Below are 27,046 nucleotides of genomic sequence, written 5' to 3' on the forward strand. Positions count from 1 at the left end.
ACACATTGTTCCACATAACACCCCTTTGAACTTACTTCTAACTATTGCTTTACCTCAGTAGGTGAGTAGAAGAGATGGAGAAAAAAAACAAAGTTTTGTTTGTGTTGGCAGTGTGTTAAGGCCTCTGCAGTGTCAGATGTAGTTCAGAGTGGCACTCGTGCAGAAAACACGTGTGGAATGAGAGGAAGTGGATCTCAGGGGAGGCAGCAGGGCTACACAGCACAGCAGACTGAGACACAACACAGGATTATTCACTACACCTACAACTACAGTTCAACAGCAGCCTGTGCTCATATATGACCTGCTATGGTTTTGCTATAATCGGTTAATATTTAAAAGAAATACTACACAAGGTACAGTTGGTTGCAAAAAATGTTTAATAAATGGAAGTGTTATTTGGTTAGTTGTGTGTGAAAACAAGAAAACAATTTAGTTTGAGATTTTTTCATATACTGTAAAAGTAACTAAACACAATCACATTATGTAGTCTGCACTTGAAGCATCCTATGCAAAAAAACCAAAGCCCCGCATTCTTCGCATTCTTCTCCACAATAGCTTTTTTCTTTATATATATATACATACATATATATATATATATATATATGTATGACATATGAGTATGGGACACCCTGTCACCCTGCTCAAGTGCTTTCCAGGAAACCAAGGCTAAATAAATAAAAATATGGAACTGCCCTGCAGTTATATTTACTTTATTTTTTACAGGCCTAACCAATTGATTTAAGGCTAGTGCCTTTGGAAATTACTTACAGATGAATAACCTACACTTCAACATGCTTAAACTCTCTATCTTTCAGCCAAAAGCTTCATCAATCAGTCATCCAATCATGTAATACAAAAACATGTCAATTTCATTTTCAAGCACAAAATAATACTTTCCAAAGACTTACACATACTGACTACATGACGTGATAATTCACTAACTATATGATTGATATGATGATGAAAGAATACCCAGAGCTGAGTATATTAGATCATATCTTATTCATCTCTGGGGATAATCAGTAGTTGACTCTTTTTGCTGTCCAGCAACAACTCTTAGCTTAGGGTGCTTCAGATACTGCATTGTTCTCAGTGCTGGTTCCCAGGGCAGGGTGGGGGAAGAGAAGGAGGAGGTCTTGGTGGTGCTCGTGATGGTGGGGGTCCGTAGCGTGATCGTGCTGGTGGAGGTCTGGGTGGGGAGCGGGTTTGACGGTTGGGAGGTGCTGAGGTGGAGGGGTGTATCAGGGGCCGGTGCTCTGTTGGGGGTGCTGGAGGTGGAGGGGGGCTACGTGGAGGAGCCCTGACTGCCTCGTCTTTCACCCGCGTAAAGTTGATGCATCGGCCCTGCAGGCACACAGCAGATGGCAGGATAAGTGACAGTTACAAACTAAAGCTAACCTCCTTGTCATGTGTGTGCTTTACCATTCCGTTCTGTTTATTACTTAGAAAAGATGTCCAACTGACCCATCACTTTATTTATTGTCACTATAAATGCAAAATGTTGCACGCTTATAGATCCATTTATGCCATGGCTCTCAAAATGGGGTTCATAATCCTCCAGTGGTCTGTAAAGCATTATGTTATGCTAATTTTGTTATAATGCTGGAAAGCACAACCCACCAATAGCAAAGCTTTTATACTTATAAATAATGTCAACAAGAATCTAATGTCAATGAGTTCTGTGATTGCAAAGTTAAAAAAAAATAAATAAATTACAATTTGAATGTACACATAATGCCTAATTAAAAAAACAATTAATAAATAATTTTTAAATGGTGCATAATTGTTTAAAAATTGGGGGTGTTCGTAATAATAAAAATAATATAAAAAAAGGCAGGAGTGTGTGAGTACAAATAAAAGATTAGTCTATTACCATGTACAAAAATCACCTCTTTGTTTCTTATTTATAAACAGTTAATTTCACCTAAATACTCAATGTCAAAATCGTCTATGATCATTAACAATCACAGTGATTACAGGTAATTTTTTGTTGTGTGAAAACAAACTAAGCCAAACAGGTTTCATCCTTAAAAAGTCAATCCTGCACTGTTCTGTATAAAAATAAAATAAAAAACACAAAAAGAGCATAAGGATTTAACAAATGATAAATGGTAAAAAGATGGTGCTACAGAGGCAGTAGAAACATTTGGCCAAATAAATGAGAATAAAAGAACCCTAATCTCAGAGTGCTGTGTCTTTGCCCAGATCATGACCCCAAATATGCACAAGACTTCACCCACCCAAAATCTCAGCTGTCCCTGAAATCGTGGGGGTGGTGTTTTTAGGGGTTACAGCATTGCACTTTGGGAAGAATGAGCAGCAGTGAAAAAAAAAAACCCTTCCTCCAAAAGCTTTGGGAAATAAAACCTGCATTCTTACAAGAAAAGTGATTCATCACTGCCAGGAAGGCTAAACTTTTAGAAGCCATTGTCAGGAAGGTTTCAAGGGTTTTAACTTAAGGTCAAAGCAAAGAAAAGGTATTCAGAGTGTAATTTACGCATCATTTACTGAGAAAAATAAAACATTCGGTAATGTTGGACAAACTGCTGAAAGTGGAACAACTTCCTCCTTTGTCAGAGCACTAGACACACAAGTCTCTAGAGACTCATATGTAATTACATTTTTAAAACATGTTCAGTATAATGTGTTTGAATGAAGACATAAAACAAAGTAATCCATAGCATTTTTTTTACAAGCGTGTAATATTATTTAAAATGTTATAATCTAAAGAATGAATGTAAAAACAACAAATGTACGTGTTCACATACATGTTGGGGTCAGTTGAAGGGTACATGTTAAAGGTTAGTCTCGCTAGATGATAAAGACTGAGGAATCCATTTTAATCAATCAGTTACACTTAATACGATAAGGCTGCTGCTGAAGCTCTATTGGCTAACTGGAACAAAAACAGCACAATGCTAGATAAAGAATGTTTGTCCAGTACTGAATCCAAAAACAGGGTCAGAATCTCCTTTAAATCCATTTGAATTAGTTTCACTTGAGTGGCAATGAGAGCAGCCGTCAGGGAGGTGCCACTTTCTGCCATGCTGTTTGATTGCTCATCAGACAAACAGATGGAGAGATTAAAGGCCACAAGCCAGACCATGACAGGAAGGATTCCATCTTTTGTTCCAGGTCTCTATGGCACTGGATCAAGGCTAGGGCAAAGGCAAGAGACCAAGAGCACCACTTTCTTTTTTGTGGGTCGTAGTGTTGAGGAACTATACTCAAATGCTTGGTAGTGCACATTAACTCAGTACACACAGCCAATCACTTTTTACAGCTAATGGCAGGAAAGAAAGAGCTATATCTGAGGATGGTGTATAAAAACATGCACTGCTGTTTATTGGATGTTTGCTGTCTAGCATTACAAAAGCTTGTGTTTTGTTCTTCTTAACTCCAGTTTTATACAATGACCAGCACGTTATGAGAGATGTTTAAGAAGTATTTCCTCTCCTTTATAGTGTGTTGCTCAGTTGATGCTGTCCTGCGCATGCAGAAGTCAATGATTACAAATCAGTAGTGTCACAATGTGGTCCAGGTCTGTGTACAGCAATGCACCAGGTGGCTGGTGGTAAAATGTGTTGTTTTGACACGTCTTTTTAGAAACTACTGCCGAAGCTTGAAGCCTGCTGGTGAACATCCATAGTAGTTAAAACACCATATGGAGTGATTTCTCTCAGTTTCCCCTGCCCCCTTTGCTCTTCCTCTTGCTCCCTTCTTCCTCCTCCACATCTGCACAGCATTCAGGAGGCACCATTCTCATTCGGCCCATATGCTCACTCCGGTGCTGGGCTGTTGCTCTGCTGCTCGCCAAATTGTCCCATTCACCACACATGACTGCTAGAGTGATGGCTTCAGCCTCCCAACTAGGGAGCCATGAATTAATCCCCATCACCCCCAGTGCTGCCCAACAATAGTCAAGCACAATAAAATTCAAACCATACCCTGCTCACTTGCCCCATGTCACATTAGAGTGCTCTCGGTTTAATAAGCTGTTAAATCGGACCACCAAGTGTCTGAGGGTGTTTAAGTGTGCTCTGGCTCTCAACAAGATCCTAATGGACAAAAAAAGGCTGATCTTCCTGAAAGGAAAATCGGTTCAAAACTTAAATACCTATGTTTTTCATCCAGACCTGCAAATGATGCTTACTGAGAAATCCTGCTACTCTGAGTGGGCCATTTTGCATTTAGTAGGTCATTACCAAAGAACAAGCCAAAACACTTCCCCCCGTTCTTTTATAATTTGCTTTGTCTTAGCATTAAATGGACAGATCCAGACCATGCAAGGTTACATACTTTCAACCAGCATGGCCTTGTAAACCAGCCAGACAAAGGATTCAACAAAAAAACTTTCAGTGACAAGAACTCCTTTCTTCAGAGAGTAATAAAACAAACCTGTCACCTTTGCATCACAATGTGTGCAATGAAGCTTTTACATAACGAGTTTAACCTAAATGGCCTCTGTGTTACATATTAGCTATAGGTTCTATGTTAATATTGGGTATTTTTTAGTTATTGCCTTTCTCTAAAGCAAAAAAAATAAACAAACATATAAACCTATAATTCACAGAATCTACTGATATAAATAGATGCCCAATGTAGTATAATCAAGCATTTTCGCTTAATTTTTTTTATTAATAAAGCCTCGCTAGTTTCGACACAACTACAATATGTCCTTCAATATGTCTTTCAACTACACATTTAAAATGAAAGTAAATTAATACATATTAATAACTCTGCAACTGTAGCCCAGAACTTCACACTACTCACTCACTCACTCACTCACTCACTCACTCACTCATTTTCTACCGCTTATTCGAACTATTCTCGGGTCACGGGGAGCCTGTGCCTATCTCAGGCGTCATCGGGCATCAAGGCAGGATACACCCTGGACGGAGTTTCACACTACTCAACTAGTCTTAATACTCTTTCATAGGTACATGTATTATTATGGAGCCCAAAAACAGTCAACATGGCTAACGTCACAGTAACGGTATGAAAAGTTTAAACAGGTTTAAATTCTCAGCTTCAGGTAGGTAGAGAAGTAAAGAGGAAAATAAAAGGTTGTCATAAAAAGCTAACATACAACAAGTTAACATAGCAAAACTTAGTGCTATAGAAGGAAACCATTACCAAAAATAAATGCATAAATAAAAAAACAGAATTTAAACACAAACAAAAGCACTAATAAAGAGTAGAGGAGAAATAAGTGACAGAAAATATGCAAAAGAGACAAAAATATTTTAAAATTTTATGATATAAATGGGGGGCACGGTGGCTTAGTGGTTAGCACATTTGCCTCACACCTCCAGGGTTGGGGGTTCGATTCCCGCCTCCGCCTTGTGTGTGTGGAGTTTGCATGTTCTCCCCGTGCCTCAGGGGTTTCCTCCGGGTACTCCGGTTTCCTCCCCCGGTCCAAAGACATGCATGGTAGGTTGATTGGCATCTCTGGAAAATTGTCCCTAGTGTGTGATTGAGTGAATGAGTGTGAATGAATGTGTGTGTGTGTGCGCCCTGCGATGGGTTGGCACTCCGTCCAGGGTGTATCCTGCCTTGATGCCCGATGACGCCTGAGATAGGCACAGGCTCCCCGTGACCCGAGGTAGTTCGGATAAGCGGTAGAAGATGAATGAATGAATGAATGATATAAATGCTGAGGGGCACGGTGGCTTAGTGGTTAGCACGTTCGCCTCACACCTCCAGGGTCGGGGTTCGATTCCCGCCTCCACCTTGTGTGTGTGGAGTTTGTATGTTCTCCCCGTGCCTTGGGGGTTTACTCCGGGTACTCCGGTTTCCTCCCCCAGTCCAAAGACATGCATGGTAGGTTGATTGGCATCTCTGGAAAATTGTCCCCAGTGTGTGATTGCATGAGTGAATGAGAGAGTGTGTGTGCCCTGCGATGGGTTGGCACTCCGTCCAGGGTGTATCCTGCCTTGATGCCCAATGACGCCTGAGGCTCCCCGTGACCCGAGGTAGTTCGGATAAGCGGTAGAAGATGAATGAATGAATGAATGATATAAATGCTTATTCATATTATATTCAGTATTATTTGAGTTGTTTCACAGTTAAATTCTTAGCACACACTTTTGGTTGCTATTTTGCCTGGAAATCAGTAAGCAAATGAGATGTAGTAAAAGAGTAAGTGTGTATGTGAACAGAAAGACTGCAGGAAGTTTAAGAGTTCATGTATTCAATGTGGTTTGTGCTGACTGTGCCAGGGCAGCTCATGGGACATTGTCTTGCAGGTGGGCATGAAACACACTGCTTACTGTGGACATGCTCGAACTAGCCTGAATGCTACAGCTGTTATCAGCCAAACCCTCTTCTTTAGTGAATCTGCTGCCTTTCCCAATGCTTTTCAAAGCTTCTGTGCAGTATATAGAGCAGCTGGGCATTGGCCTTGTCTCACACAAGCTGCCTATTCTGAGGCAAAGCTCAATAAGACAACATTCACATGAGTCCATCCACAGTGAGTGCAGCACTAGCTTGGCCGACTCAATAGAGTCAGACTGTATGGTGTTCATCACTCCAGCCCACATGAAAGATGCCTTTCATAGCCCTGCAGATGTGTTGCCGTGATACGGTCTGCTGTGGTAAAATAATGCATGTCGGAGAAGATCTCACACATTGAAAAATGTCTCCCCTCAGAAATAAGATGGTAATGGACTTGAATAAGAGACAGATCTCATACATATCTGCTCCATGTGAAAGGAAATGTCTCCCCGGGTTTAAGGTGCAGAGGTTAATGAGGGCGTCGCACTTCTCACTGAAACGCTACAGTGAACACCACAAATGCTGTACGTGAAGACCTGCAAATGTCTTCATGTCATGATTCTTTATAGGACCAGAACTAATACAAAACTGACATTTCTAAAACCACTTCAGTTGAGAAAATAATCACAGAAGAGAGCCAGTATAAACTTTAAGCCATTAATGCCGTGCCCTTATTTTTACACACAAATGCACACACTAAATCCAACTAATACAAAATTCATAAGGTGAAATGAAGCATTTCGATAAATAAAAGCTAGTGACCACAAATTGGAGTAAAAGAGTTTCGGTGTAAACCTTAAGACACCTTATAAGGCAAAGAGTCTATGCTAGATCTGGGCACTAAAGCCAGATAAAACGGCATTCCATCACTGGAGAGCTGTGGTATTTGGTCACACACATCACTCAGACACAGCCTGCTACAGCAAATACATGAAGTAATATTTTAGATGGATTTATATATTATTCCTACCTGATCCCCAGGCTGAGGCCTCATGAGGGACACTTGGTCATATCCTCGGCGTAGCAGAACCCACAGAGCATCCAGTTTCCCCTAAGCAAGGCAGACACAGAAACAAATAACTCTCAGAGATCACCATAAGTCATATGTATACTTTCAATATTTCTGCGAGATCAAGAATTTAATGAATATGTATGAATCAGTGGCTTTTATTAAGACAAATGTGAAAAAGTGGTGTGCAAATCAATATGTTTATATAGATCTTCCAAAAGTATTGGAACAACAATGCCAATTCTTTCACAGATATTTGTGTTTACAGCAAACGATGAATATGATACAACAGATCAGCATTTCAGCTTTTATTTTCTGATCGGTTTCTACATCTAGATGTGTTAAAAAAAAAAAAAAGTACTGAGGTACTTTTTTGGAAGACTGTAAACTACTTATTAACAGCCTCCTTACAGCCATCTTACAGCAACCTGTCATGGATATTTTCCTGCTGTGGCACATCCTGAAGTGCTTTATTATTTATACACTACATCAACATGCCAACAATTTCCATGTTAAACATTTTAAATCATTCAGTTTAATTTGTATAGTGCAGTAGACAAAGGTTTAGACAAAAACATTGCATGTGCATGAATCAAAAGCAATTGTCAGCGGAGAAACTCAGTACCTTAATTGGAGTGTACCACTTCCTCTGTTGTGAACGCTGGCGTGCTGTTGACCTCCTCTGTTTGGGCTCATAAGGCTCAAACTCCTGATCGGGCATCTTCACCACTGCATTCTTGGGTTTCTCCAGCTTAGCGCCTTCCTCTGTAGAGCCTTTATCCCCCCAGCGCACCTAACATACAACAGAAAAACAATCCTTATGGACGACAACAACAACAACAAAAAAACAAAGAATCCTTACATTTCTGTATTTGTAATTATGGCCTGCACCTTCTATTAATTTTAGTGCAGCAACACAAAACTAAATAAACACACATTTAACATCATAAGGCACATGAGCTCCTATGACTCACTTATAATATTTACTCTACAATGTAATTATAAAGACTGTAATAATAATAATAATAATATTGTTCTAAAATTCTTTACAAGATCCATATCCTTTATGTTATTATATATTATATATATTTTTTTAAATATAAAATCAACATAAAAAATAATAAATTCTTTTTTAAACATCTGTTACCTCCATTCTTTTAATGCCACCAACTCCTCTACCCCCGTAGTAAGAGGCGTCAACTGTAGGCCACTTCTTCTTTGGCATCCCATTTTCATCATCAGATTCCTTAACACACAGAAACACAAACACAGACGCAATCATTTCTTTCATTAAGAGATTAAACCTGAGTCACTGGGTACACAAAGCCTAAAACCTTTTCTATTTGAGATTCAACTTATACCGGAAAAGAATACACAAAAAAACGCAGCTGAACAGTGCAAGAGACACAAACAGTATCTTTATTGTTATTCCTAATTAAAGGGAAACTTGCATCCATTAAACCTCAGCAGACAGACGACCTTGTTTATGGATTCAGTGTTAAGTGGCACAGATGCACAGTCTAAGGCTATTCCCACAAAGCTCTCTTATTTCACATCAGCACTGGTGACTGCTCGCCGTTGACCTCTGGGAACAAAACGAGCACAAGAGGTCTATTCTGCACGTTCTACTGCACGGTGCCTGTGTACTCTATCATGCTGGTGGTCTAGTCTCTGTCCTTATAGTCACTCACTTGTACTTCTGCAGTACCAGCACATATGTCTCCGTGTCACTGACACTAATCGAATCAGTCAGGTGGAAGCCAGTGAAGTTTTATGAAGACATAAATGAATACAGTAAAAAATAAAATAAAATAAAATAAAATAAAATAAAATAAAAAACATTAGGTCAATAAACTCACAGAGGTTTTTTGGACTATTTGAGATAGTGGTACAATACCACTATTTTCTTTTCCGATTCAATAGTGTTTTCTTTATAAACTATTACATTTTTTTTTTTTTAAATCTTTTTTTTTTTAATAAACCACTTCATGATTAAAATATTTCATACAAACTTTGCTTACATTGTAAATATAATGAATACAACAAAATCATTCCTAACAAAATGAAAAAGTCATGTCTCTTTATATGTAAATCTTTTTCAATCAAATCTTTAAATGTTATACTCAGTAAGTTTTACTATATGATCCACTATTTTTTGCTGGTATTAGCCAGGTCTGTCCAGAATTCTGCCAGAATTTTTTTGGGGTGATTGTTGCAGCCAAAATTGCATGATTTTGCGATGCAACTGTGCAGAACTTTTGTGAATTTGTTACTGAAAAACTCGAATTGGTGAAATTGCAAATGCAAAATTCTTCCGTTAAACTACCACACATATGTAATTTTTTCTATGAAAGCTGTAATCATGTTCTACACACATGAATTAAAGAGGGATTTGGAAAAAGGTGTGCTGTGATGATGTCACACAAAGTACAGTACCGTATCTTGGCCTAAATCTGTTTAAAATCTCTGGGTAATTGGGAAAATTTAATGCTCTGAACATCACAGAGCTTGCTTGATTTTGTGTTAATTTTTGCAATTATAAAATCCTAAAATACTGGAGGGACTGATTAGCAGTACTGTGCCTTCTCTAATAAAAATATTGTCTTTTCAAAGCAAATGTACAGAAAGACATAAATACTGGACACTGAACTTACAGGCTCGGGTGGAGGTGGAGGAGGCGGCTCTTTAATGACCTGTTTATAATACAACATAAACTTAGTAAATGTGCTCCTGAAGAATATTAGAAAGTAACAAGAAGAACCTCTAATATGTAAATACTCACCACAGTACAGCACAGAGGCCAAAACCACCACATCAGCAGCAGACCCACAAGCAGGAAGATCACCAGCAAAGAAATGAGGAGAATGGTGCCATCAAACTGCACTCAGACAATTACATGAATAAATTACATCATTTCCACATCAGCCAACGACAGCAAAGAAACAAAGAGCTAGCACACAGTCCAAAAACTGAAGAAAGAACCTAAGAGGCCTAAGAGGAACGAGAACAGATCAGAATGTGAACTTACTTGATAAAAAACAGACTCCTCTGATGAAAGAAAGCAGAGGAGACGTCACATAAATATAGAGAAAAGAGATGGAAAGGAAAAGAGGAAAACACATAAGAAACCTAAAGAAAGTTCATAGCAGACAATAAGAGGAAGGCAGAAAAACAGGAACAACATTATGAGCTCTATTCACATGACCATTTGCATTTTTTCTCAACAGCATTACAATTAAATTTTATTTATGTAGCACTTTTACCAATAAACGCTGTAAAAAAAAGCAGCATTACACAAATATTCCTTCATACCCCAATTACATTGCTAGAGACTACAGTCTCAAGAAAACCGGGCAGATGGGATGTGGTAACTCAATGATTAGGATGATGGACTACTGAGCAGAAGGTTGTTTGAAACTTAGGTCCACTAAGCTGCCACTGCTGGACCCCTGAGCAAGGCCCTTAACCATTAATTGCTCAGTTGTATAAAATGTAAGTCACTCTGGATACAGGCATCTGCTGTAAATGTAAGGAAAACAAACATAAATAAAAAATGTCATCCCCTTATTTGTAGTTATTTAGTCATTGAACAATAGTCATAATAATAAGATTATAATAACAATGTATGTTTTTAATTAAAAATAACAATAAGTTATTGTTATTAATAAATAAATACTAAATTATTTATATAATAATAATAATAATAATAATAATATCATAAATAGTCTTTATGATTACAGCAGAAGTTATTCCAATGCAAATAATATTTTAACAAATAAAAATATTTTCAATATGTGAAAATGCATCTACATTATTTGCATCTATATTATGAGATTATTATAAATCAAATATCATTTTATTCATCCTGTTTTTAAATGCTTTAACAATTTGTAAGCTTTTTAATCTGCAGATTATTGCTTCTTTTTAGAAATAAATCTTTAGAAATAGTAATACAACAAGCAGTAAATGTTCAAATATAATGTTCCTTATTGTAATGTCAGTATAGAAAACACTAGATAGATTTAATGATATCAAAGATATTTTTACTTGCAATGTGAAGTGCATATATTTAGGGTGTTTTGGATAAAAAGAAACCGGTGCATCAGTCCAATACCACAACACTGGATATACTTACACATTTAGTAGTGGTGATGTGCACTGAACTAGTGATGTACGACAAGCCCTCATTCATGCTGACCTGAAGGTATATCACCCTGCATCAGAGCACACAGATACAAATCAAACTTTACCCAACATTAAATCAGCACATTCCTCCAGTGGCATGTATGAGCTTGTTTCAGTTTTCTTCCATCGGAGTTCGGCCCTGGAAGAGTGGACTACAATGCTGGATAAGACTGTATGTTTATAGTTCATGCTAAAAAAAAAAATCTTAGACGCTGCATCAATTACTTCCACTGAACTGCGTATCAGTTTTCAACATTGGAATGCTGGGAGAATGTAGAAGGTCATTAGACTGGCCAGAGCCATTCCCACATCAGATTTTCCAAAATATGTCTAACCATGAGATGTCAGATCAGGAAAGATGGGCAGATACATGGGTATAAATTCTAAACTAGCAGGAAAATGGGATTACTGAAGTGGGTCAAGGTAACAGATAATAAGAAGGGAATGGAGGGAAAAATGAAGACATTCTCTTATTTTTCAGTTCCTTATTACAGTTTCTCCTTAAATCAATCATTATCCTAACAGCAGGGCACACCCATACAGCACCCATTCACCTTTAGTTATTAAATGGCAATCCATTTACAGGTTATGACTAAATCATTTAGAGTTTATGGACTAACAAGTTTCTAAATTAATTATCGAAATAAATGTAATTGTGCGTTAACTGTAATATCTTTTCTTTTTATTCAACATGCTGCAAAAAACATATATGCTCTATTATATAGCAAACAAGACATGTAATATTGCACATTCACTATAATCAATATCTACTACTGTTTTTTCAACATACAGTACTATACAGTTTCCTTATTGAAGATGTTTTAACGTAAAAATTCTTAGGAAGTGAAGAAAGCCTTTTTTTAAGTCTTCACAACTGCTTAAAATAGGCACAGAGAAGGTTGTGGTACAAAACCTAAATGTCCAAAGTCCCGATTATTATTGTAAGATGTAACATCATACCTTTTAACAAAGCAGCATTAAAAAGGCATTGTTTATCTAAATAATTTTTCATTACAGTTTACTAATAATAATCTCACTTACCATCTTAAATTGAATTACTAAGGGGACTGAGTGGACATAATACATTTTACATGATCACAATAACATACAGTAGCTTCATCATAATGAAGAATGGGAAAAAGAGCTGTATGTAAGTAAGAAGAAATATCAAAGACATTTTAATGCCAATTTGTGCCTGTGACAATTTATTGTAATGTTGAAGAAAATTAATCAGTAGCGGTAGTTCAAAAGTAGGGCAGCTCTAAGGTTAAACCACAGACAAGGCAAATCAGGACAGGACATGCACTGAGCAGTCTGAGAACACACCCTTTTAATGTAGCATTAAAAAGACTGAAGAGGATTAAGTTCTAGTGGAGTATAAATACACATATAATTACGACATTATGAATTCTAAACTAGATTTACCCCATTTTCTCCTAGTTATCCCAACCATTAACTATTAACTAGCTCTCCTCAATCATGCAACAGCTACCAGCCAAGAAAGTTGAAGGCTAACAAATGCTTCCTCTGACACACACGAAGCCATGAGCTGAAACACTGCAGTGCTAAGTGCCCTCTCCTGTATACGTAACCTCACAGGCACTGACAACTCAATAGTGCGAGTCTGATCGAAAAGACACGCTTAAATTCTTTCTTGGACTACTCTTGGCCTTGGTCATGCTCTTAGGTGAACAGGTTATCCTCGAGATTCTTACACGTGATCTCCATTTGAAACGACAAACATCATTTTGGTTTGCCACAGTTACTACTTGTTTTCTTGAAGAAAGATGTTTTCAGTGAAAGAAAGAGGACTATATGTAGGATGATGAGTTTGAAACTAATTGTCCAGTTTTAACTAATTGTCATAGTTTTATGTTTGGTTTGCAACCACCCCCACCCCCACCCCCCAACAAGCTGTGGATATAATATAATATAATATAATATAATATAATATAATATAATATAATATAATATAATATAATATAATATAATATAATATAATATAATATAATATAATATACACAGCTTTCTCTTCTGGGAAATCCTTCTTCCATGTACACAAAAAAAGGAGACTCAGATGTCAATAAGTTACTGCAGGGGTTTCACCCCATACCACTCGCTTTCTCTCTCTTTCTTTGCCTGCTTCTGTTTAGAAGGCCTGCTCAATCCCCCAATAGCCCCTTGGCAGAGGGAGCAGGAGCAGAATGAAAGGGGCTCCAGTGACAGAGCCATCTCACTCTCCATCAATCAGGCAGTGGCTGGCCCTTTTTAAGCACATATTCAGTCACGATGCATTTGGGTGACAGCAGTGACAACTTTATCTTATAAGACATGGCTCCGATAGAAGTAAAGGGGGTGACAGGCAGTTTGTGCCCTAAAATCATTTTCTCCCCCACCTCTCGCCCATCTTCTTTCCAAACATGACAAACATCTCATATAGCTGTTTACAAAATCTGTGAATAACACTGGCATACATTATATTTGACACACCAACTCATTTATCAAGCGTAAATAACTGTGCAGCACTTGACCAAACTGCTATTTAATGCATGTTTGGTTACTAGCATGGTCATTGTCATGATCCTTTGTAATCCCATGATAACAATGTTCTATAAAAGTACTCAAAAGGCACACAAGTAGAGGTACAGAGCAGGCAAAGTGAAAAGAACTATAAGCAGATTTATTTCTGCACATTTACTTGTATAAATAACAAAAAAGTGTTACTTTATCCTTTACATATGGCCATTCAGATTTCTGTTAATAATAAACTAGTGTTTAGTTTTTAATTGTTTATTAACAATAAATTATTAATATAATAATCAGAAGGAAAAATACAGAAATATAATAATTAAATGAGTCATACTTTGCTAGATAAAAACTGACCGGACCATGCTCATAGCATTCATGACCATACCCATGGTACCAACAGATAATCTAGGTTATTGGGGAGGGGCAAATAAAAACATGAGCGAGTAGCAGTTGTGTTGGCAGAAATGCCTTGTTAATGAGCGTGGTCAGGGGAGAATGGCCAGAGTGCTTCAAGCCGACAAGAAGACTATTGTAACTTAAATGACCACATCATGGTGAGCAGAACAACACTGCAGTATGCACATCATTTTGAATCTTTGAAGTGGATGACAACTTTCACTCCTTTTAGCTAAAAACACAGCTCTGAAGTTACACTGGCACAGGCTACCCAAAACTAGGCACCTCAAGACTGGAAAAGACCAGGCACATTTTACTTATTCTTCAAGCCTCCAGCCAACTGCCCAGACAACGAGATCACATTTTTCCCAATCTCTTGTTTGTTGTAAAAAGAAAAACCTCAAGCTCTTGACCTGTATCTGTATGATTTTATGCATTTTGTTGCCACATGATTGACTGATTGGATAATTTCCTGAATGAGTAGATGTGCATGCATTCCTAATAACGCTGCTGGTGAGTGTATGTGCAGATTTTTTGTGACTTAATATTTTACAGTTTGACAAAAGTGACTGGATAAATACATAAAAGCAGGTATTTGACATGTACTGAGTTAAAAGATAAAGCCGGCATAACCATTCTATCAAGAAATAGTCCTGGCAACTACATTTGATAGACTTGTGCTAAGTTTACATTTACACCAGATCTGTCAATTCACAAATGTTAATGAATTGAGAACATGGCATATAGAAGCAATTCTTGTCTGCTGGGGAGAAAGTGCCAACTTAACAAGTGTCCATTATAGATAAGGTTATAAAATCTGATACAGTATTATATATACAGTATATACACAGACCAATTGTTAAGTTGTGTAGAAAAAGACCCGCTTTAGCATCAGGACCATGGCACTTTCTCCCCAGGAGACAAGAATTGCTTCAAACAATCATAGAAAATCTACTATGACAAGAACAAGACACATAAATTCCTCAAGGTGTCTATAGCCAGTGGTGCTTATATTATGTAGCAAGCTTAACACACATTTGTAGAAACATTTGCTGTGAGAGCAGATTATTTACATATTTAGATATAGGATTCTGTGTTTTGACTGTTCTGTGTGCTATAGATTTATATGCACATTCCCTTCTTCTCAAATAAGAGAAGCCAGTGACAGTTATCCCTCATCTCTAGGAGAAGCTAATTAAACATTCTGCACAACACATCTGGTGTCTTACTGTTTTACGACATGTAAAGCTTGACTGATGCAAAGAATTTACAATGACATTGACCCAAATGTTTCAAGGGTAGTGATGTATTCGGGCAAAGCAAGTAGTGATTGGCTTTGACACTTACTTTCCAACTTCATCTATAACTGGTGCTGGGCAAAGCAGAAGCGTGTCTTCAACATTTACAGGCTTCTCGTCTAGGAATAAAAAAAAATATTTATTCAAATAAATGTGAGTTAATTAACACAATAATTTCCATTGCTTATCTGTAGCTCCACTTTTTTCTTAATAAACCAAATGGTAACGTCTTTCACTGAGAATAAATTGTTTTAAACTGACCCCATTTACATCTTTAAATCCAATTCAGAACTAAATGCACACTTACTTAAACTCACTGTTACTTACTCACTGTGACCGTGTCATTGATTTTGAAGCTGCACATGACCTGATTGATATTTCTGGCGTACAAAAAGCCTCTGCCTCGAACAACCGCTTGGAATGCCTCTGCAAGAAATATACACCAGGACGGTAGAGTTTAAAATTACCACCAATGCTTCTACTCTTCTTTACACACACATACAAGTAATTATTTCTTGGAACACAAATGATCAATTATTTGATTAAATCGTTGTATCTGGTAAAAATAAAACAGACCTTTAAAAAAATACTGGTCTAGGCTTCACAGGCCCTGAGAATAATCGTTCATAATACATTACAGTTAATTAAGAAAAATGCCATAATGAGTGCAAGACCAGGGACCTTTCAGAAACACTCTACACAATGGGAATGAGTGAGAGAGCATATTTTCCACTGGTGATGATGAGAAAAGCCATGTAGTTCTCACATAGCTGTGCATTGTTTGACTAGGGAGGGGACTACACTGATGTCTGTGAAAGCTGGCTGTCTGACCTTTGCGCTGCCTCAGGCACTGCTGCAGCGCTACAAACGGCTGCTAAGTAGCATATGTTAGGAAGAAAAACACCCTCGACCACAGTGGGTGTTACAGGATGCAAAGTGATCATAAGCTTATGCGTTTCTGCATGAAAATTTAGAAAGCATGTTAAAAATGAAAATTTCACAGGAAATATCCTCTATATAGGTAACCATATTTTTGACCTTTAACATTAAACTGCAAAGTTCACTGGATTAAAAAACTTCTGCGGACATGATTTCATCAGGAAAACACTGCAGTAAGTAAATGTCAGGTAAATGCCATTGCTGTAAGACACCCTTACATTATCTGTTTCTTTTACTTCATAGAAAATTTCTTTACTCGTACAACAGAAGAAATATGACAATGCATTTTAATCCAAATTTCTCAACATAAATAAACTATTTTAAAGATTACAGAATGCATTAGTAATAATAACGACTTAACGACTCCTAATGACATGCCTCTGCCTTGCACTGCCTTCGCCTGGCTTTACTCAGCACTGCCTGCCTAATGAGACATCTGCATGGCTAAAATCGCTAATTCCTTTTAATTTCATTGACTGCAGCATCTATGTCCTTTTCTTCCTCTGTTACTGTCAGATGTTGTGTGTCAGGTTGTGACAGGGAGCATTGGGGGATAAAGGTCAGTGCTGGAGAGTGCAGTGGGTACTGCCTGGAGCAAAATTGTAAGCAGGGGCTGGTACGCCGCTGACCCACACCCGCCACACCATGCTGAGAAACTGATGCTCCCCCTCCACACCTTAAATCTCGCCTGGCCAGGTCTCATAAAGCTAAGGTGACATATGTAAGAAGGGACTTCAATCTCTGCCAATGAATGATGGTGTGTTGAGGTGATGGCTGAGCAATCATCAACACAACAGTTGCTGTCATTTCATATATCAGGTTGTGCTCTCATTGTAGCGAGAGATGGCCTGTGTTCAGGCTGTGTGGAATGGTCACTTCACATCAGTCTCACACATGAGTGGGCTAATCATGACACAGTCCATAATGGACTGAACAATATCTATGCCATTTAAATCTTCCTTGTGTCAGAATTTACTGATGGTTGAGGCATTCAGTTCTGCATCCTTTCTTAATAAGACAAGTTAATATGCAACGATTTATAAAGTAAATATTTAAATAAACTAAAATAAATTGAATCTAAAATAAAATATAAATATATATTCATAAAATAAAACTAGTAGGTGGTGATAAAGGAATCTTATCTCATGAATTTCCATGGTATCTGGATGAAATACTGGGCAATTTGTTCCACTAATTATGACATTAATTGTCGTGAAACATTTCCATTAAGGATTAAGTCCATCAATCATTGCATTATTAATGTAAATTTGACTTATTTAAACGTTTAAAGATATGACAAAATCTCTTTAATAACATAATCATATTATGATAACCAGAATGATTAGACACTAATATCTCGAATGATGACTCTTCTATAATCTTACAGTTTCTTACAGAAGAACAGTAAAATGATTAATTTATCAGACTTCACTTGACATCTCGCATGGTGGCAGAAATAATCTGTCACTGCTGTAGGATATGATGAAGTAATATCAGAGAGCTGGGTTTTTTTGTATTTTTTGTGCCTGGCCGATTCGTCTTGGCCTAGTTTGCCACATCTGATCGTTGTCTGGGGTCTGAGCTTCTGAATGGCCAAACTCCTACCCAGTCTTGCATTAAACAGTGAAATACCCATTTGTTTAATTGGATACAGCTCAGTGAACAAGCCTCCACACTTAGCACTCGTGTGTAGAGCAAACAGGATGGATGAGGCTTGACATGGCCTTTTTAGCATGCACTCATGGCAGAAGAGTGCACTTACAGCGCAGTCACAGTGGCAAAGCCGGTGTGTGCATTAGCGCTGCTCATACATGATCAGTTTCTGACGAGCTGTTGTAGAATAATCCTCAGAAGGCACATTACTCTACAGCCGGCCAGTTAGTAAAGAGACACAGAAAAGCAAACCAGTCGCACTTCTCCATCCTAAATATTTAATCTCTGTATGTTTGAAAGTGATAAGACAGTACAAATTCGGTACTCAATGCATGAACTTTAAACCTGTTTAAACCTGGATGTAAAAAGAAGGGTCCAGGGACTCTCAAGGTTCTCTATGAAAATTCTGTAATTTTTCAATGTAGTTACAGCAATGGTAATGACAACCCACCATTATCAAAGTTATAATGTTTATTATTCTTACACTTAAACTCAGTAAGCTGTTTGACTGGTCAATTGAATTAAATGGGTTTAATCCAAATCTCAATAACTCAAACAGGAGTAAAGTAAATAATGTTAAATTGGACCTAATGTGTTCCATCAGTATCAGGTTTAGGAATAACATCTGTACGCCTGTACACAGTGGCAGCAGCACAAAATTAGGCAGATCAAATAGTAGGTCAAGAGCTTCAATTAATACTCAGTTGATGATTAAACATCAGAATGGGGACAAATGTGATTTCTGTCACTTTAACTGCAGCATGGCATCTGCTGATCTCCTGGGATTTTCATGCACCACAATCTCTGGAATTCAGAATGGCGTGAAAAACCGGTGGGACTGCAAGCTGAAACAAACTGAGATCAGAAGAGAATGACCAGACTGCTCTAAGCTGACAGGAAGTCTAGAGTAACTCAAATAAACGCTCTTTACAAAAGTGGTGATAAGAAAAGCATTTCAGAATTCACAACATGTCAAACACATCAAAAACACTACAAATCACAAGACTATAACAGTGGGAGTCCACATCATGCTCCACTCCTGTAAGCCAAAAACATGAAACTGATGCTATCATGGGCAAAGTCTCCCCACAAGAAGACAGTGGAACATTGGAAAAAGACCAGATGATTTGTTATCTAAACTTCAACTGTCCAGTTTGGGTAACTCTGTGCCTATAAAGGTCTCTGTTTCTTGGCTGACAGGAGTGGAACATGATGTCCTCTGCCTTTTTAGCCCATCCACTGCAAGCTTTAATATTTTCAGCTCACCACAGTTGTAAAGAGTGATTATATGAGTCCCTATATCCTTCCTGGCAGCTTAAACCATTCTGGTCATTGTCCTCTGACCTATCTTATCAACAAGATGTTTCCACCCACAGAACAGTTGCTCACTCAATGTTGTTCGTTTTCTGTACTACTCTAGAGACTACGAACGCTAGAGACTGTTGCATGTGAAAATGGCAGGAGATGTACAGTATCTGAAAGAGCCAAACCAAGTCACAGAGATCAGCCTATTGACTTTTGACCCATTCTGGTGTTTGATGAGAACATTAACTGAAGCCCTCAAGCTGTATCTGTATGATTTTTTTTATTATGCTGCTGCCATATGACTGACTGTTTTGATACCAGCAGAAACCTGCATATGTTAAGATGTTCCTAATAAATTGGATATGTGTGTGTATGCTGTTAATAAAATTCATCAAATGATTCTGTGGAATTTATTTTACAGTTAAAGATGTCCCTGGATATAAATCCATGTTATAAACTGTCCAAAACTAGATTAATAATACAACAATAATACAATAGACCTGTTATTATATTACTCTTACCTCCAGCACAAACACTTGATGGCTCTGCTGCTAAAATTTCAATGCATGATTTTTTAATTATCTAAAAGGAAAGAAAATATAATTTAGCTACATTATATATGTTTAACATTATAATCACATAGCTTTCAGTTAATATAAATGTTATATTGCACACTGAGGCAATCACAGCATAACACTTACTGAATCTATCACTCCTTTTAGGGCGTGGAAACCTCCCACAACAGGAAACACATGCTCAATGGTGTCTGCGATGGTAGCCAACTAACATACAGTACAATATTATTCCTATATGGTCTATGAATCTACAAACTACAATACTGTAGCTTTTTGTGAACATATTGATAGATTATATTGTTTAACTTGTGTTTTGTACTTGGTACCTGTGTTTGATTAAAGTCTTTTACTCCCACACAATACACTATGGCTCCAAGGGATCTGGCCTTCTGTGCCTGCATACAGACACCAAAATGCGTTTAGTCCTAATACATTAAAGATGTGCAGAATTAAGTAAACGATGTTAACGTCCATCACTAGCTAGATTACTTGCCTCTTGCTGTGCTGTGATAACCTGATTTGTATTTAACTCGCCATCCGTCAAAGCAATGATAACACTGGCTGTCCCTGAAAGAAAAGTCACATGGCCTTGATTAAATTGATTTTACCACTTTGGTTAAGTACAATGTTACTACATACACTGTACATTGGTGAGACACTTACCATAATTTCCATGATATATTTGTTCATTTGCCTAAAATAGCAAAGCAAGCGTAGCAAAGCCTCAATATAGTCGCAAAGTGATATAACAGGGTAGATTTTAAAATGTAATAAGAAGCATTATATACATACATTATGTATATTATACCTTTTGTAATCCAAGATTCATAAATGTGTCACCTCCTGGTACCACTTTCTTTAGCACACTCAGGCCTTTGGTAATCTCATCCCTGTTTATTAAAAAAAGGAAAGAACCTGAAACTGAGCCACACTGATTATTTACACAAGGACTGTAAATTGAGGGGTATGAATGCCTTACCTATTTTCGGTTAGTTCCATGATGATAGTTCCTTGTGTTGAGAAGACAACGAAGGACATCCTTAGCATCGGGCTATAATAATAATAATGAATGTGGGGGGAAAAGTTATAGTCAAGAATATGGCACTACAATGTAACAGAAAAATAAAACAGAACAGGGATTACCTTGTGAATTTCTCTGCGAGATGTTCCACAAAGGAGTAGATCTCAATCCAGTGGTTCTTGACACTTCCAGATCTGCAGAAAAGCAAAGCATTAGAACAAGTTTGACATTTTCACTGTAATATGTCCACTGATTTGGGATTATAAGCGGTAAATCAGTAATTATTATTTTTATTGGTCTGATTGAAGTAACTGCTGGAAAACCCGGTGCACAGAATACAGATTACTAATTAATTACAGTGCCCAAAGCATCCCGACAAGGTCTAATTGCCTTTGTGTCAGATGATTGTGTCTGCTGTTAACAGGGAGCAGAACCCCTTCCACATTGAGCTAGTCAGTTAGATTGGAACAGATGGCAAGGGCCAAGAGTAACAGGTTGAGATCCAAAGTAGAGCTGACATTAACATCAGCCTGTTTTTAGGCCTTCATCACTGACAAACTGAATGTGCATAATCTAAAACACAGCTATTCATTTTTTGACAATGCGATGCCATAAGATAACATATGTACTGACATGAAGAAGGTTATTAGATGTGGCACTAGACTCCTTTCTTGCAGTTTGATCTGAACACTGTTTTTAAAATTATTATCAATCTTAAAGCCTTTGACATTATTTTATATTTGTTAGTAATGTAGTAACTGACACAGATTCTGTGTCTGTTCTCAGAATTCTAATTTCATAATATGTCATTAAATAATACAATATAATGCTATATATATATTACATGCTATACTAGTATATGTTATAATATTATCTGTAGAATAGACAAGCCTCCGAAGCACATGCTGAACTTTTTTTTCACGAAATCTACTATTTTTTTCTAGATCAACTTTCTATAGGAGGTACAGTGGACAAGAGAAAGAAGATCTTTTAAGATATTAACTATTTGGTATATCAATGGATTCTTTTAAATTCATGGAGTTTACTGGAATTTTAAATTGATGCAGCATGACACTAAAAATCAGGTGCCTCTGCCCACTTTTTGAATACCCAGGTTGGACTTTGAAACCAACTGAAATGACATTTGTAATAAGTTTATGAACTTTATTCATGTGAATAAATAGTATAATCTGCATAATAACTATTTACATTATATTAGCTTGTCTAAAATGAGAAATGGGTGCATTCTTGAATTATCCCTTCTGGTGGCTTAAATACTATTCAGTATTACTGATTAAATTACTTCAATTAAAGAAAATGAAATATGTGCGAATATTTTGTATCTTCATTACGATTCTTCATTTCTAAAATGTTTAATCAACTGGGACTTACTGGAATGAAGCCTACGCATGCTCTAAAGTGGTGCATAAAAAGCTTACTATTACTGTAAAACAGCAAGTCGGAGCATGTTAAGCTATTCAGACCTTCCAGGTACTGCAAACCAAGATATAGTGTTTTTCAGTGCTGTAAAACTAGGATCAAGATACAGTGTGTGCTTCAGACTATAAGTCCTGCAGTGGCCAAGCAGCTGAGATCTATATCATCCTGCCTTGGGTGCTGGGTGTTGGTTGGTGGAAGGAGGTGCTAGAGGCTAATAACAACAACCATAAAATGTAGTATAGTACAAGCAAATTGCCTTTTGGTGACAATGTGTATATGCCCCATATTTAAAATTATATGTACATACACTAATAGTTTTAGATGGTAAATAACAACAAAATAATAATTTAAAATGGAAGGGGTTTCTAGTTGTAAATGTTATTTATATAAGATTTTACTCAATTAATAATAGGAACAAAAAAAAGAGCAGCTGAAAACACAAGAAATTACAATCAAAGCCCAGCCATAAAAGCTAAAACGTCCTGGTTGGACATTATCTCAAACATTTGAAAGTTTTTCACACTAAACTTTTAAGTAATTGTTTCTAATCCTCACTTTACAATGTAATTAAGTGCAAAACAAGCGTTTCAATAGGTTCATTAAACCTCATGGTACAGTGTTACTTGTCATGCGCGTCACATATAAAGCGGTCAAATGCTTTACGCATGGACACTTCAGATTGGCGAATAATAGTCGAGCACCACTTACTTGTCGAGGACAAAATACAAGTCGAAGGCACCTTGACAAGAGCTCTCCTCCTCTTTAACATTAGCCTCAGCTTTCGCATTTGGAAGTGTGAACATCGCCATTCCTACCAGACCCACAGCCACACCAAAGCTAAGCAAAAGGCGCGCCATCTTTCCCCAAACAATTCATTCAGTTCAATGCAAAACAAGCGACAAAATGCATATTTCTCATAATTCCTCAGAAAATAAATCAATCTTTTCCAGCGAACATATTCCACCCAGATGACATTGAATTGTCAGCGTGTTAAATGCTGCAGTGTTCCGAGTGTCCGCTTCCAAACCATCCTGAATCGCCCCTCCTCTAGTGCACACTCCGGACAGAGAGAGCGCACTTTATCGGAGGAAGTGTTGTTCAGCCAAACACACTAACACATCTGCTGTGGCTTTAATACGAGATTAACCTACATGCTGTATTTAAAATATGTTTACACATCTGGATAAAATGATATGTAATCTAAACGCATTACCAGTACCACTGAACGGAAATGCTGAAGTGTCTGAATACAACTTGGCCAACAATATCACAGGATTGTTGGATGGAACTGCACTCAAGAATAGATAGACAGGATGTCGCTGTGTTCGGAGTAAATCTTGATATCCAAACTTCAAATACCAATAAGTACAAGGACCCAAAGTGTACAGAGCACGTGTTTTGTTTTCGTTTAAGTTTGAACTTCATTTACTATATAGTATAAATAAAAGTGCATTGATTTTGTATCTGTATACTACTACTAATACTAACAACAACAACAACAACAACAACAATACTACTACTACTACTACTACTACTACTAATAATAATAATAATAATAATAATAATAATAATAACGTATATAAAGTAAACTGAAATTAAGTTTAGAAATAATTTGACAAATGTAGTTTTATTATAATTATATCTAAAATCACCTGGACTGTTAAGAATAGATTTATACTAATACATATCGTCCATTTATTTAAGTATTTATGAAGATTTGGAAAATGTAAACTGTATAATTCCCTAAGCATTCTAGCAGCAGTGTGTCTCGGATCTTCTAATTTCTCAGAGATAATTGCTTATTTGTGATGTGTGAGCTCAGTGGCCACTCAGCCTGCCACTCGCCTCCCCCTTGTCTAATGAGCACGACGTAAAAACGCAGAGGCGCTCACAAGCGCTGCAGCAGCTCGGACACACACACTAGAGCCTCATCACACACACGCTAGAGCCTCATCACACACACACACACACTTCTCTCCTGTGTGTTCCTCTGCTAAATCGAGGTCTGTGGAGCATCTTGAGATCTCTCTGTAAGTTAGACTCTTTGACTATATCGTGTCTGCTTCATTTATAAATGCTGGTAAACAATATTTGGTACAGATTAACCTACACATTTAATTGTGTATTTTACGCATATATAATTTAAATAAAAACTATTTATTGTTATATACTGTATATATCTCGAATTCTTTTGCATTTGCTAGAGGTGTGAAACTACAGGAGGCAGGACATTAGATGAGACACGAAATTAAATAGTTAGGTTGTTAAAAAAATACCTTTACAGCTATACCTAATGATTTACTAGACAATTGCGTATTTAATGTGGATAAATAAATAATTCTTTTTCAAATGGATATAACATTAATAACTGATCAGTGAAACAGACCGCATTAAATAACACAAGGCATTTTTAAATATAGCAGATATACACAGATTAATGAATGTCATGTATTTTACAGGACCATGGAACAGAGTTTAATGCCGCGCGCTTTATGGACCAACGACAGCAAATTTCTCCACCATCATGTCCCTGATTTCTTCACCAGTGTCCAGGTTACACAGGACATACCGGCAGGAGTGTCTTTCGGTCCTTGTGTGCTTCATAATACTATTTATGACACAATAGCGTTCATCGCATTGAAGTCGTTTGACAGAGGAGGGAAAGCCTACGTGTTCAGAGTAAGTATTTCATGCACCACATGGCACCATTTATGAGGAAATACTATTATGATATTAAGCTTATTATTAGACTACACAAGTCACGTGCAGTGAAACATACTGTACATAGTATCAGGGTTATTCCTCAGTGTGTATAAATAGAGCACGTTTATCAACAGGTAGATCCGGATGCATTGAAGAGCTCTCCGTTAGTGGTTCCTTGGCTCAGGTTGGTGCAGGCTGCTATGGACACAGAAGAGCAGAACACTGAGGCCTATCTGAAGGCCGGCCAGCTGTATTTCCGCACTATCCGAGATATTAGCCAAGGGGAGGAACTGCTCGTCTGGTACGACGAGGAGCTGTCTCATCTTTTGGGCTTTAGCGACATTAAAACCAGGGCCCTGACAGATGGTAAGGACTGCTCACATTGTTATGGGTCACAAATGTCGTCTCCAGATTAACGCGCGCCTATTCATAAACATTTATAGCTGGCTATAACACTTGTGGTCAGTTGCGCATGCACTGTAATGCATATGGGTGTAATGATATTAATGTTTTTTTATACAGGTTACTCGTGTGGGAAGTGCGGACTGGCCTTTAAGCACGAAAACCCTTTTTTAGCTCACTGTCGCTTTTTGTGCGCGCAAGTTAAAGTGGACATCGTGCGAGGAGAAAGCGAACAGAAACACGCTGAAACACGGCGACGACGAAGTGTCACTGACTTCCACAACATCGCAAGGGACTTGGAAGATAAAAAGTCGGGCTCGTCAGAGGATCGAAAAAGAAGGAACGACGAAGCTTTGAGTCCGAAATGCAGAAAACCTGTTTTGCTGGAGAAAAAGAACATGGCCAATCATAACAATATGACACACGTCCACAAAGACTATCCACATGACCATGATTTTACGGAACCGACCATGAAAGTCTCCAGTTCTCCAACCTCTAAATCAAAAAGCGCCAAAAGCAGTGCGTTTGTCGAGACCAAGAAAACGAAATCGGATCAGCCATCCAAGGTAGAGGATATAACACGAGAAAACCCATCCGTATCGACTTTACAGTTGGACAGAGAGGCTGCTTTGGGCCTTCAGTCCGAATCCAGCGCCTTTTTGCTTTGGAGTGCGCATGCGGAGCAAAAGAGCGCTTTCTGCAAACCCAGCAGGCTCAGCATCCCTGAGGACCAGCAGCATCAGAGACCCGTCGGCCTTTCGGATGATGTTACAGAACAGGCAGCTTTGGGATACAGACATATGTTGCCGTCTCACTTGTTTCAAGGCGACATACCCAGCACACAAACTGTCTCGCCGGCTACCATGAGCGCTCCTGTTTCCTTTCATTACGCACCGGAAATGTGGTGCAGGAACATCAGTGGCCCTTTACAGCCCACCTCTTCTCTCAGACTTCTTCCTCCTACTCTTAGTTCTATGGCCGTGACTGTGCAGAACTGGTGCGCTAAGTGCAACCTCTCATTCCGGATGACTTCGGACTTAGTGTTTCACATGCGCTCGCACCACAAGAAAGAGTTTGCCGCCGAGGCTCAGAGTCGGAGGAGACGAGAGGAGAAACTTACCTGTCCAATCTGTCATGAATACTTCCGCGAACGTCATCATCTCTCACGTCACATGACTTCACATAACTGATCGAAGGACTAAAAACAAATGTTTTCATACGGTTTGGTGCATCAAGCCATGCGTATAACAGAGTGCAATGACTAAGACAAGTAACTATTCCTGTATGTTTACAAGCCAAATAACTGCATAAAGTT

At 37.9% G+C, this 27,046-nt stretch overlaps 2 protein-coding genes across 2 annotated transcripts; one reads left to right on the forward strand and one right to left on the reverse strand.

Moving 5' to 3' along the window:
- Positions 1–359: 359 nt before the first annotated feature.
- antxr1d (ANTXR cell adhesion molecule 1d) lies at positions 360–23,683 on the reverse strand. Its single transcript, XM_060872468.1, has 18 exons — positions 23,335–23,683; positions 21,309–21,380; positions 21,145–21,216; positions 20,974–21,055; positions 20,829–20,859; positions 20,659–20,732; positions 20,492–20,560; positions 20,292–20,372; positions 20,112–20,172; positions 16,021–16,119; positions 15,743–15,812; positions 11,421–11,499; positions 10,068–10,163; positions 9,940–9,978; positions 8,433–8,531; positions 7,911–8,078; positions 7,247–7,327; positions 360–1,344 (listed from the first exon to the last, which is right to left on the reverse strand). The coding sequence occupies exons 1-18, from the start codon at positions 23,481–23,483 to the stop codon at positions 1,090–1,092; spliced, it is 1,677 nt and encodes a 558-aa protein (XP_060728451.1). The 5' UTR covers positions 23,484–23,683; the 3' UTR covers positions 360–1,089.
- An 855-nt stretch (positions 23,684–24,538) lies between these two features.
- Positions 24,539–26,996, forward strand: prdm8 (PR domain containing 8). The gene is made up of 4 exons (XM_060871382.1): positions 24,539–24,656; positions 25,086–25,305; positions 25,464–25,695; positions 25,852–26,996. The coding sequence occupies exons 2-4, from the start codon at positions 25,090–25,092 to the stop codon at positions 26,919–26,921; spliced, it is 1,518 nt and encodes a 505-aa protein (XP_060727365.1). The 5' UTR covers positions 24,539–24,656; positions 25,086–25,089; the 3' UTR covers positions 26,922–26,996.
- The last annotated feature ends 50 nt before the right edge of the window (positions 26,997–27,046 follow it).

This window comes from Tachysurus vachellii, chromosome 6 (genome assembly GCF_030014155.1).
Source record: "Tachysurus vachellii isolate PV-2020 chromosome 6, HZAU_Pvac_v1, whole genome shotgun sequence".
NCBI classification, from domain to species: Eukaryota; Metazoa; Chordata; class Actinopteri; order Siluriformes; family Bagridae; genus Tachysurus; species Tachysurus vachellii.